Source organism: Athene noctua, chromosome 1 (assembly GCF_965140245.1).
Source record: "Athene noctua chromosome 1, bAthNoc1.hap1.1, whole genome shotgun sequence".
Classification (NCBI taxonomy): Eukaryota; Metazoa; Chordata; class Aves; order Strigiformes; family Strigidae; genus Athene; species Athene noctua.
Genome location: NC_134037.1, coordinates 87,722,852 through 87,735,979, shown reverse-complemented (window position 1 = coordinate 87,735,979; position 13,128 = coordinate 87,722,852). Strand labels below are relative to the sequence as shown.

General features: G+C 36.9%; 1 protein-coding gene across 11 annotated transcripts in view; it reads left to right on the top strand.

Annotated features, from left to right (window-relative positions):
* The window catches only part of RGS7 (regulator of G protein signaling 7), a 246,294-nt gene that overhangs the window by 218,159 nt on the left and 15,007 nt on the right, over positions 1-13,128 (top strand). For all 11 annotated transcript variants that reach the window (XR_012632895.1, XR_012632896.1, XM_074896832.1 and 8 more), the window contains 6 exons: positions 817-891; positions 1,979-2,077; positions 2,797-2,858; positions 4,359-4,469; positions 4,924-5,049; positions 12,743-12,929. Coding sequence is in view for 9 of the 11 variants with exons in the window: in XM_074896832.1 (XP_074752933.1) it covers positions 817-891; positions 1,979-2,077; positions 2,797-2,858; positions 4,359-4,469; positions 4,924-5,049; positions 12,743-12,929 (660 nt within the window). In the remaining 2 variants the exon portion in view is untranslated. The remainder of the gene's footprint in view (positions 1-816; positions 892-1,978; positions 2,078-2,796; positions 2,859-4,358; positions 4,470-4,923; positions 5,050-12,742; positions 12,930-13,128) is intronic.

The window sequence follows — 13,128 nt, the reverse complement described above, 5'->3', positions numbered from 1 at the left end:
CAGTTAGGCTGCTGAAGCCTGATGGCTTTCCCTTTCCCTTTCCCTTTCCCTTTCCCTTTCCCTTTCCCTTCCCTTCCCTTCCCATTTTGTCACATTTTTTCTTTTTTCTTTTTCTTTTTTTTTTTTTTTTAATAATCTTTAAAAGTGGCCCAAACCCAGATGCTCCTGAAGGGAGCCTGGTGTTCACAGGTGAGGTAGGTATTGCGCAGTTCTATTTATTTTGTCTCATTAGTTCAACCATGCTTCTTAGCGGAATAGCTAGAATGCACATTCTAGCAATTCCTTTCTTGGCAAAACTAAAGCAGAAACCTGTGATTTCTTTCTGTTATCTTGTCAATTTATTTAATATTCACTATTTCATGAGCACTAAGTATGTGGTCTTCAGTATCTCACTCCAAAATTCCCAAATGCTACCAATAGCAATTTAATTTGAATTAGTACCTCTGTGCTGCAAGTGAATCTTATAATATGCATTTGGATATTTTCTGCTCCTCTATACATTGCTTTCAGCACTTTCAGCATAAAGATATACAGTATAACTAGTCCTAAAAACCATCATAGGGTCCAATAAACAAGGCTGAATAGCAAAAGATTCTGTTTTACAATAAGCCAGACAGAATGGTACTTAGGGTGCTTTCTTAGACTATATGTTATTTAGGTTTTAGGGACTATTGCAGAAGGACATCAACCTATTGTAAGGTTTTGGTTATTTAGGCTTTCTACCTTACAAACTGAAGAGGAGTATCTCAATTAAAATAGTACGTAATTCCTTTGCAGATTTTATCCTCGTGCTTTTCTTTCTTTTTCTTTTAATAGCCTGGATGTGTAAACACTACTGAAGTGGATATTAAAAAATCTTCAAGAATGAGAAATCCACATAAAACAAGAAAGGTAAGTACTGATATTATTGCAAAATCTGGAGGTGGACGTAATTTATAGCATGAAGTTCCATAGTTTCTTAAAACCTCTTTTTTCTTACAGCTGCAAAGAACAAATACATGAACATGTTATTATTTAATAAGCTCTTAAATTAATTAGTGTTAACAAATTTGCTAATACTGAGTAAATGTTATACATAAGAAAGGCGTTAGAGAAATACCCAGAGAATATGAAAATAAAATTTATTTTTACATGCTTTATTCATGTTGTTTAGTAGATTGAATAAAGCATGTTAAAATATTTCTGTCAGTAATTAAGGAAAAATAAATTAAAAATGCAGTGTAAACTATAACAACAGTTCTTGTTCTGGTCTTAATGAAAAGGGTGTTTCTTGTTTACAATTATACCCCAAATAGATGACCAGAAGTTGTGGAGGAAATCAGCTTAATCTAAATTAGGATCCAGACATGAACAGACTAAATTCTCTAGGGATGTATAGATGAATTGAAACAACACTTTCAAATCCTTTTTATCATACTAATGTAGATTGACTCCAACTTTAAAATACTTCCTTTGAGGTATATTGTCATGTCAATGCATGGAAAAACACGTTTTAAAAAAGAAAGTGGATTTAGAGACAGTTTTAGCTTAGTTTATTTATAGTAGTGAAGGGTCCAGATTAGCGTAATTTGCCAAGTAGTAATTGCAATTTGGGAGTCATCCAAATAATCCATTGTGATGGTCTACCTTTTAGGATACTGTTTCTCATTTTCCTACTGGTCATCTCCACTTACTGTAATAGCTGCCTATCAGTGTCATATCCCTCATATTTACGTTGCTGTTAATATAGAGACATAGTAAAAGTAGATGCTGTGTTTTATGGCATTATGAAATTATGGGGTGTTGAGAGTCTTTATTTTACACCATGGTATAGAAGCACAATTATATCTGAGTGCATGGCTTATTTGCAGTCTATTTAGTAAAACATGATCTTGACTAACTTCTTGAGTATACTGTACCAAAACATCACAGTTACTATGGGTACATGTAGAAAGCATGGATTGAAAGCAACTATCATTGTTCTGTATTTTTTGTGTAGTCTGTCTATGGCTTACAAAACGACATTCGAAGTCACAGCCCTACCCACACACCAGTACCAGAGACTAAACCACCCACAGAAGATGAACTACACCAAGAGGTTTGAAAAATAACTACAAACATGTACTTTTAAATGAACTTTTCAGGAAAGTAGGTATTAAACCAAAAATTATCATAACTGAGAAGTTGTTCAGAACAGATCTAGCAAACGTTCTTTTCCTTGTTTCAGGATATATGGATTTAGCTATGTAAATGCTCTTAAAACTAACAAGGCAAAACCTGGCAATTTTTGTATCTTGCATTAAACAATTAAAAGCAATTAGCAGCATGCCAGTTAGTGGGTTCTTTGCATGGTTAACCCCGTTAAGCCCTTTTAGCAGTGGACAGCTTGCTGTTCCTTTCAACACTGATTCAAAATTTGAGGGTATACTTACATGTCTGTGTATGCATGTATGGGTTCACACATTTATCTACTGTTAATGCTTCATTAATCTTTCCTGAGGTGTTACACTTGGGAGAGGGTAAATGTCTGAAGAATTAGTAGTTCTCTTCAAAAATCTAACAAAAGACTAATTAGATTTCTATTGAACTTTTAAGGAATGTTACATTGGGTTCTTCTTTGTCTCTGGTCTTTTCTCTTTGATGGAAAATTCCATTTATTTTAGAGCTACACTGGTGAAATGTTGCTTTAACTCAGATATATTTCTCTTCTGTGCCCTAGGATAAATTAAGGTTAAATTACAGACCTAATAAAAAAGTTATGGAAATAGAGTCAAGCAATGAATTACTCATAAAACTCTTTGCCTTCCTCTCTTGCAGATTAAGCACTGGCAAATGCAATTAGACAGACATAGATTAAAAATGTCAAAAGTTGCAGAGAGGTAAGTATATTGTCACATCTTCTGTTTTTTCAATTAGACTGATAACTACTGGAAAAAATTTCAGTATAAAATGGCTTCAAAGAAAGAGAGACAAGGGAGCTCAGGTGTCATGGAAGTAACTGATGGGAGTTTATTTTAAGTGGGAGGTATGAAGTTCTTTTATTGATAAAAGATGGCCTAGATATTTCATGATACTTTTCTGATAAAACCAAGAGTCACTGATAGAGCCTCTGACCAAATGGTCACAAGTTGCACCTTGCATTGGTAGGGAGGCTAAACGGAAATAGGTCTGGGGTTGCTCTTTTGATATTTCAAAAGGGCAATCACTGATAAAGCAAGGGAACTGCTCGGCAGAGCTGGATGAGGAGCTCAGAGCTTGAACAAAGTGAGTCTGAGCTTACTTTGGATTGCAAGATGTAACACAGTAGGAATTCTCCAAATAAGACCAGAATTTGTCAGGAAGGATCTAGAAATCAATTAAAACAAAAAGCCCTTTGGAAAGACTAACTACAGCTTAGGTAGGAAGATGTAGAGAAAAGGAATGATCTATCCTACACATCAAATACAGAGATGTTATTACAGAAAATTGAGCTGCATGAGATTTAGTAAAGGAAATTAAGCCAAATACAAACAGTTCTTCATCTTCTCATGCATTTGTACATGTGTACATGTGTATTTGTATGTATATATATACACATACAAATAAATATATAAAGACAACAGGTTAAGAATTTGGGTTTGGTAAACAATAAAAATGGAGTACAGACTAAATATAAATAGGAATGAAAAGAAAGAATATTTGCCCTCACTTGTCAATAATTTTACAATAATTATGAGGCAAAAGGAAAGGAAAACAGGAATAAGGGTGTGGGAGATGTAAATACCAGAATACAAGCAAAGTTTTTAGTGTGTTCAACTGAGTCAGACCAATTCTTGAATACCAAAGAAATTGGAAAAAAAAAATGGGGTTGTTTGGAAAGCAATAAACCTGGGAGTAGTGCCATTTGGTTAGGAAATAATAAAAATATTAACTGTATTTAAAAGAGGAAAAAAGGAGTCCTAGCAGCTGCAGGGCCAATAAATATGACCTGAATAGCATGCAGTGTTTTAGAACAGATTTTGAACAAACTGATAATTAAAACCATAGGGGTATAAAGTATGCTTCTTTATGAAAGTGAATGTGCATGGAGGAGGTTGCTTGACTTAATTTATTAGTGTCTAAAGGAGCCCTAAAAGGGGCTATCTGGAAGTATTAGGCAAGTTTGTAGTTTATTTCATGTCAGCTCTTGATAAGATCTGAGCCACCCCTCCTTCTTCAGGGATCCGCTTTTAAGAGGCTTGAGCAAACCTATTTTAGCCTGAGCTTGTAGCTGACTTGTGAGTGTGTGCACACCCAGTTACCATGGTTCAGCTGATGCAAGGTAACTTATTAACTGGGGTAACATGATCAGGTTTCCTCACCTGCTGACATAGTAATGTTTGATACTTTTGTTTTCCTAGTCTATTAGCTTATACAGAGCAGTATTTGGAATATGATCCTTTTCTTGTGCCCCCTGATCCCTCAAACCCTTGGATATCAGATGACACCACCTTCTGGGAACTGGAGGCAAGGTATATAGTTTTATTTCTTTTGGGTTAGAGTGTGTAACAGGCTTTTCTTGAAATGTGAAGATTTCAGACAGGGGTACTGCAGGAAAATAATGAGGCAGAAAAGCAATGAAGTATTTTTTGGTCTTTCATAATCTGAGAAGAGCTATGGATTAATAAATCTGTGTAAAAAGTTATAATAACCAGTTTCCAGGGTTCTAGTGTGGGGAAAAAAGACACTTTTTAAAATCAGATAACACTTCCTAGTTGGAAGTCCTTATTCTTCTGTGTAAATGTATGCATATTACCTTCACCCTGTGTGAGTACTAACAGCCTGGTTGCTCATCTCTGAACATTGCACATATATGATCAATCTGGAGGGTGATAAATCTGTGGTTGAACTTTAGGACTTAGTCTAAATTATGAACACGGAGTATTAGAATACTGATCGTGGGTTCTGTTGGTTTTTCTTCTGTAGCAAAGAGCCAGGACAGCAGCGGGTGAAACGATGGGGGTTTGGCATGGATGAAGCTTTGAAAGACCCTGTGGGAAGAGAGCAGTTTCTCAAGTTCCTGGAGTCAGAATTCAGTTCAGAAAATTTAAGGTAAATGAGAGGGACTTTATTTTTTAATAGCTTATATGATACATCGTGGGGAAGCGGGTTGTCTGATACCTTTTATTTTTTGGCCCTTTCAAAAATTTTCCTGTGTCTTATCTTTTAGAATCCATTCTTGCAGATTGCTGCCTACTGCCATATTCAGGCTGAGGGAAAGATTGATATAGTTAGCAGAGACTCACATGAAGCATATTTTCCCATTCATGTCTGACTTTTGGTCAAACTGCAAGAGCTTTTCTCTCAGCTCATTTTATTGAACAGGTTTAAAGCATTGTCCAATTCAAAGCCTGTTCAGTATCTTTTCTGAAGTCAAATATTATGAGAACAGTAAAATGAAACAAGATAATTGGTTAAAAAATAAACAAAGGATTTAAAAGTAAAATTCACAGACTTTTACTATTGGTCAGCTTCTGGGGATCATTAGTCTTTTTAAAAAAATCTCCACCAAGATTCTTGAACTTGTGGATCTGACACAAAAGTGGTGTGACAGCTAGCTCAGATTCCTCACTAATCACAAAATGGAAAGGTGCTGCTAGTGTATGAAGCTCAAATAATTTTTTAAATATATATATACATAATTACTTTTAAGTAAGGGAGAACAATTATTTGAGTTTAAAAAATGATAGTCCCTCCATTGTCTAATGGCATGTTTTGGCATGTTTTGTTGTTGCTGTTCTAAAGAAGGCATATTTTGGTAAGAATTATTTCAGAGGGATTAATAACAGCCTTTCTATAGATGAGTCAAACTGTACATAGTACAAAATCATGTGCAACATAATTTTCTCTTTATTCCACCTTTTTGTCAGATGTAATGTGTATCACTTCCCATTTACCAATAGTGTAAGGAGTATAAGATCCTATTTGCATTCATTCTAGAACTTAGAAAAATCCTAAACTACTTTTTTTTTTTCTGTGCCAGTTCTCATTCTGTAGTGGTGCAGCATAGCCATTCATACTAGAGTTACATTTATGTAGTATCTTACAAGAGGCATGTAGCATTTTGTGTTGTCGATTCATAAATGCTGAGTAATTGCACAGACATCCTTGTTAATTTAAGTTTGTCAGCAGAATAATTGGAGATGGACTTCTCTAAGTTGCAGGCCATGTTCATATTCAAACACTGAATTTTGCAACACAGATGTATATTAGATACACTAGACCTTGTGATATTTTCCAACTGATTTGTTTGCCATTATCTCCATGGAAATATGGCCTGACTTGTATGTGTATGTGGATAACTTCATTAGTGAGAGGTACAGATTTTTTTTTAATTAAAAGATCCAAGTGGTAAAATGAAATTTTAAAATTCAGAATAATGCCAAGAAAAGGAAAGGTAATATTTTTTTAAGGAGCATCCTGGTAATTCCTTATGCAGAGCAGCTGTTCAAACGTGAGCCTATGCAGCCCAGTGTGTGCTGCAGTTTTTATAGTTTTCTGTGATCAATTTGTCTCTCTGCCAACTAGACTGTTACCCACATAATCCCTCACTCCTTCTTCTAATCCTATTTACAACACTAACCACGGGCAAACTGCAAGTGACCGATCCAGAAAAATTCCCTAGAGAAATTTATTCAGAGCTGATTTCTTGATATGCCATCTACTCTTCTATATCTTTCTCTCTAGATTCCTGTATTGGCATTAAAAAATATCTGAGCAATGGTGAATATTAGCTTAAAGGCCGTCCCTGTGAAGGATCAGGCAGGGTATCAAACTTGCACTGAGAAGATGCTTCCTGTGGTGATTAACTGAAGAAAAACTGTTTTACAAGCTCATAATTATGTTTATGAATTCTCAAACTGTAGGGAAATCAATCCACTGTTAGGCTCACACAGTAAAGTCAGGTTAGAAAGCATGAATTTGTAAGGCTTATTATGTATGGAAGTCAAAATGTAATAGATCTCAGTAAAAGAGATTAAAAGCTTGATGGTTTCAAGCATTACTGCTGAATAAACCTTAAATTTAAAAGACCACCAATTTCTTTGCTCACTTATTAACCCCATTGTGGCAATTTGGTTTTCTGGGGGGTTTTGGGGGGATTTGACAGCCACCCTGAGAAAATATTTATTTCCATCCACATCTTCCCACTGCAACAAACTGAAATCAAGTCAGTACCTGGCTCTTGTCCTTTTACAGATCTAATCATGATAAAATTTACAGCAAGCACCATCAAACATACAGTGGGACAGACAGCCAGGACCCTGGATTCAGGCTACCAAGCACAGCAGGGGACTGCAGACACTACAGAGATTCAGTATTAGTCGATTAGAAGTCTTCTACCAGTGTTTGGTGAAAGAAATACCAAAAATGTGAAATGATGAGTCTACCAAATACACCATTTCTATTCAAGTGTGATTATGTTATGCAGCTAAAAGTCCAGCATTACTGTTTCATTAACTTGGACTGAAAGTGTCTAAGCTGGTTGAGAATCTCATTCGTAGTGGATATAGATCCTGTTTGAAGAAACAGAACAGGGTTGAAGAAACTTGAGCTGTGAGTTGAAACGAAGAGCTGTGCAATGATTAGGAATGCAATCAGGTTTCACCTTCTTACTCTGTATTTCTGTGCTTTTTTTTCTTTGCCTGTAAATTGGGATTAAAAGTATTTCACTCTCTAAAGGGCTGTTGTAAAGCATAGCAAAGGAATAAAACTGTCTAAGCAGTTCTGTCAGTGCGGTAGCTTCATTACAGTGTGCCTGCAGTTTGCTAACACCCATGCTGGATTCTGCATTCACCTAACAGAGGCTATGATTTGTAATCTCTTGTTACCATGCAGATTTTTTGGAAGGATTGCTTTGCATGCTGCTCACTACACAGAACAAATAGCTAAAGTAACGTATGATTTGGATAATAGATTTATCAAATTCCCACTGCCTATTACAAAAATGGTGACCATTGTTTAAAATTCACAAGACTTAAGTTTGAGCACAACCCAGTACTACTGAGCTTGGTCACAAGACTGCCCAGGGACTGAAAAAAGACTTTTCAAAGAGGGTGTGAGATAGCAACATGGATCTTACTGCAGTGTGGCACCTGGAGACCTAATTTCTTTTGCCTCTGTAGAAACTTCCCATTCCTCTCCGTATTACTTTCTTTGTCTGTAGTGCTGCAGAATTCTTTGGAATGTTAATATTCGTATGCTGACTGTACATTTTCTCCCAAGTGGTTGTTTTGTAGGAATTACAGCCTGTAAATATCTAAATCGTTTCAGGCCTGACAGTCTGAAAGCCTGTCCAACTCACTGTGCAGTATTGCAGTAGGTGTGATCTCCAAGGCATTGCTAAGACTGCAAAAGCCTCCTAGAGTGGTGGCAGGACATCTGCCATGATGCACAGAAGGAAAAGCTGCTGGACTCCTTGCCCCTTCCTTTGATCCTCATTTATTAGCTTCCATAATGTGGGAGTAAATAGGGTAAAGGGGCTCTGAGTTCTCGTTGCCCAGAAAGAGAATAGAAAAGAGGGTCTGAGTTAGCTAGATTTAGATGTTTTCTCTCAATAAATTTTCTCTGACCATCCCCCTGTAAGCTGAAATTTTATAAGGTGTTTATTTTGGATTTATCCATTTAAATTGTTATAGAAATGTTATGTAGTGGAGATAGAGGCTTCAATTATGTCCTGTAGAAAAAATAAATGAAAATCCACATATACACTACTAAAAATTTGCAGTGTTGCCTACAAATTGTTTTGGTCATAGTGCGTAATTTTACCTTTAACTTCAGTGGTTCTGGTTTTTCTTTTAATAACACCATAACAGTGTTTTTACTAGAGAAGGAGAATGGTGCAAGAGATTAAGTTTTCTTTTTAATCCAACCTGTTTCACTTTTTTGCTCTTTATTACTGATCACTGCTCCTGATGACTTTAAATGCAAGACATTTCAGTCTTCACTGATGGTGGAGGAGTTCTGCATGTTATAAAATATGAAGATTGATTAGCTGTCCTTGTTGTCTGTCCTGCAAGTCTGAACTGGTAATGACGCTTTCCCACACACTATGGGCACTGGTAACATTTATCCCTCACACAGTTGATTATGAGGCCTGGTTCTGGGTGCTAATAACTTGACCAAAATTTAATCATCAAGGCTGTAATTGCCTGTGCTTTATTTCTCATTCACACTTAAGCTGATTGAGTTTTAAATTGCCATTTCTGCAGAAAAAAATAGTTACAAGATTTAATGATTCTCAGTCATTTTCTTGAAGACCTTCAGCACTACTCTCTCCTGAAGCTTGAAGTTGTACAGGGCAAAGAAGGTGAACTCTAGGAATCAGTCAGTAGTCTTTCCTGTTCCTAGAAGAAAAACGTTAGCTGATTTTCTCCATGGAGTTTGTTAAGGTTTTTGTTTACTTTTGCTGAAAATGCTGAAAGGTCTGTCCTCTGACCTGTTGTGTCACATCACTGGGTGCAAAGCCCACGTAATTCCCACTTCACTGTCTCCACACTCTGCCCAAACCTCACACATTTTGCGGAGAATCGCTGCAGCCTTTCTCTCACTCTGTGTTCCTATGTGCTAAATTTAACTGATTAACTTGATCTGGGATCTGCTGATGGCTGCATCTGACATTTAGGTCAGTTAATGGGACGGAAGCTGTGTTGCAGCTGTGCTATTTGTCTGGCAAGGCCATCCTCACTTTGAAAGTAATCCAGCTGGAGGACATAATCCCCAGATGTCTTGCAACATGTGTTTTACCCTGTCATGTGGCTGGATGTACGACTATCATAAGCTTATACACTCTCACTCAGCTATACGTCTGGTGTGTGACCCAGCTGGGAACAAAGACAGCAGCGAGGTTTACACCCAGCTGCTCAGGTCTCTGTTCAGACAGCACTGAGCATCTTCTAGCAAGGATCTCCTTGGCAAAATCAAACCTCCACTAACAGGAGATACAGAGTTTCATCCAAGGCCAAAGAGACTGAGCTCTACTTTCTTCCATGAAGTAACTCTTAAATCTGTGTATATCATTGCCCAGCAAATGCTGTTGGGTTCCCCCTCTCCCCTCTCCTGCCCTTGCACACATTTACTGTTTCACACTGCATGCTGTTTGCTACAGGAGTCTTCCCTTGCTCTGGTCACAGCTCAGAGAGCTGTAAAAGGGGACAGGCAGCTCTCTTGATTTGAGGCCCTGTACTGAGGTCTTGCAGACTCCATTTCAACTTCGTCTGTGTTATTGGTTGCCATGGAATATTCAGAAAAGTTATTTTTGAATATGCAAGAGGTGGCAGCCTTATTTTTGGCATTTCCTAACTTTGCAGATTTGACTTTTAACTCTCTGTGGGAGCAGGGCAGGCATTTTTTTCTTGAAAGACCAGTAAGTAGATTAAAACGTTAAAATGTGTGTTGGCTGAAAAGTAAGCATACTAGACATAACATACTGCAGAAATCAACATTTTCTTCCCACTTTTACAGAGGTTTCTATATTTAGTAAAATAAAATTAATCAAGGAAGACAGCCTGTATGGATGTGTCTATACAACCTGCCTATTCTATGCTGGAAGCTGAATGTTTCCTCAGAAGAAGTTAAATTTTTCTCCCATCTATTTCCCCATAATTGAGTATAACCTCATGGAAACAGTTTACTTGCAAAAGAAAATAGCATCCTAAGGCATGTTTCTGGTGACTTCCTGAAGTATTGGCAGTGATACAATGAAACAAATAAGAATGTGACAGCTTTGAGCAAGATCCTCAGGATGTCTGCAGAGTGATAGAAAATGTGTTTTTATAAAGAACATCCTTCCCTTTCATTTTTCTATTCCTTACCTGACTTTGATACACATGAGTAATCAGTCATTCCCAGAAGATGCGTTTGAAGGGGTTAGCACTGCAGGATATACACTTTTAAATGCAAATATCAAACGCAGCTTAAGGAAACCAAAGTAGGTTGTCCAAATTTGGCAGAGTGAACTGAATTAGAGTTTGTGAGCTGTGTGGTTTTTAAACTTGAGTTATGAGGCCTCTATTCTTACTGCATTGCCAGCAGATTCTCAGAATACATCCTCAGGCTCTGCGCAGATCTATGTTCAATTCACGTTGCATTTCATAGAGATAAGTGATGCTACCCAGAATTTTTGAAACTGAAGTTCTTCTGTCAGCACAGACTCCCTTTGTGACCTTGGAGAAACGACAGTAATTTATTACATTATTAATGTATTTGCAAAACTGGGACAATGTTACTTCTCTGTCTCTTGGAGAATCTTAAGGGATCAATAGACAGAAAGATTGTGCTTAGATACTATGGAAATTTAAGAGTGTAGAAATACCTAAAATAGTCATATCAGTAGAGTGAAGCTGACCATAATGGGTTGAGCGATGAGCATGGTCTCCTTCCCTCTGTGCCACAAAGGAGTTTCAAAACAGGAATGTGAAGGACTAATTGCTTCCTGGAAGGTAAAATCATGTCAAGTGAAGAATGTCTTGTAGGAGAAATACTGTAAGGTTCTCTTTGCTGTGCTTTGCTATCTTCTCTTAAGAGTTGTTGCAATAACTATATTAGAATTTGGATTGAGGATGGTGTCATTTTGCTTTCTTGGGGGGTCTGAGCACAGTTCCAGTGTTTCTCTCCCCTATCCCATCCCTGTTTAACTAAAGCTAAGAGAGCTCAATTTGATCTCACAGTGGAAGCAGACTGGAACCACATTTTAAAGGTGCACCCAAACTATTTGTCAGCCTTGTAAAATCCAATTTATTTCACAGTTAACTCGCTTCAAGATTCTACTTATCTGTTTCATAGGATCAGCTGTGCCAAAACAATAATGAAAAGTTGCAATGGTATATATTGCATTTTTAACAAAGTCAAAATTTAATTGAACTCTTGGGGGGGGGGGGGGGGGGAAACTAAGTTGTCTGCACCATGTCTAAGCATGGGATACTAGTTGAATTTAGAATTATTTTGTGCAGTGAGAGAGTCTGAACACCCACAGAAGAAATAATAATAAAGCAATCATAATAGCAATTGAAAAGTGAATATCAAAGCTTATAGCTAACTAGCTGTGATCACAAAGTGCTCAAGACATTTTTAGTGCTCCTGCTCCAGACTGAGTGAAGATACAATGAATTGGCCTGCACTGTATGTGGCTGCCTGATACTGCTTTGTTCAGCAGCAGTGAAGAGAGAATAGTTATTTCCATTCAGCATTTTAGTAAAAATATGCATAGAAATGCAATTCTGAAAAAAAGAAATTAAATTCTAGTGGGCAAAACAAATGCTTTTCCAGTTTGTACATGGTTTGTGGAGTAATAGTACCAAAAATTACAGTTACACAGTTTATCATTTAGCCTGACTCAGAGAGATTCATGTAGATAGCAAGAACATATGTCCTTACTAGCTTTTGAAGGAATGTCAAAAAGCAATAGGTTTATAAGTGATACAAGAATTGTGGTTCAGATGAAATGAATTCTCAGTTTAACTCCAGTTAAATGGAAACCTTCCCAGAAGCAAGTTACCCATACATAAGTAATGAAGGATTTCCCACCCATCTCATGAAGAGGTGTGTAAAAATTGCTTTTTAAGGTGGATTGATTGCCTGAAACAGTACACTAGAATGTTAATCCCAACATAAAATCACAGGGGTTTCTTATTTTAGCTTGGTTTAGATTAAGCCTTCAGTTACTTCATTGTTTTTACGAGCAAAGAGTGTGAGCACTTCATTAATGATTATACTGAATTGGAAGTCAAAATGCTATATTGTGCCATAGGTTCTGGTTATCAGTAGAAGACCTGAAGAAGAGGCCTATCCGTGAAGTTCCTGCTCGCGTCCAAGAAATCTGGCAAGAATTTCTTGCTCCAGGTGCACCCAGCGCTATCAATCTAGATTCAAAAAGTTATGACAAAACCACGCAGAATGTAAAGGACCCTGGAAGATATACATTTGAAGATGCTCAGGTCAGTTTTCAATCCTGCTTAGGGAATTTTGAAATAGAATATTGACTAGTGAAATCTATATACATAAAATAATATATATTGGTGAATTAAATGGTAATGTTCTGTTTTCTAAAATGCTATTTTGGCAATGAAATGGGTAACATTCTTTCTTTCACATGATCTATGAATTATTAAAACTCTTCATGAAACTTGTGCCTGA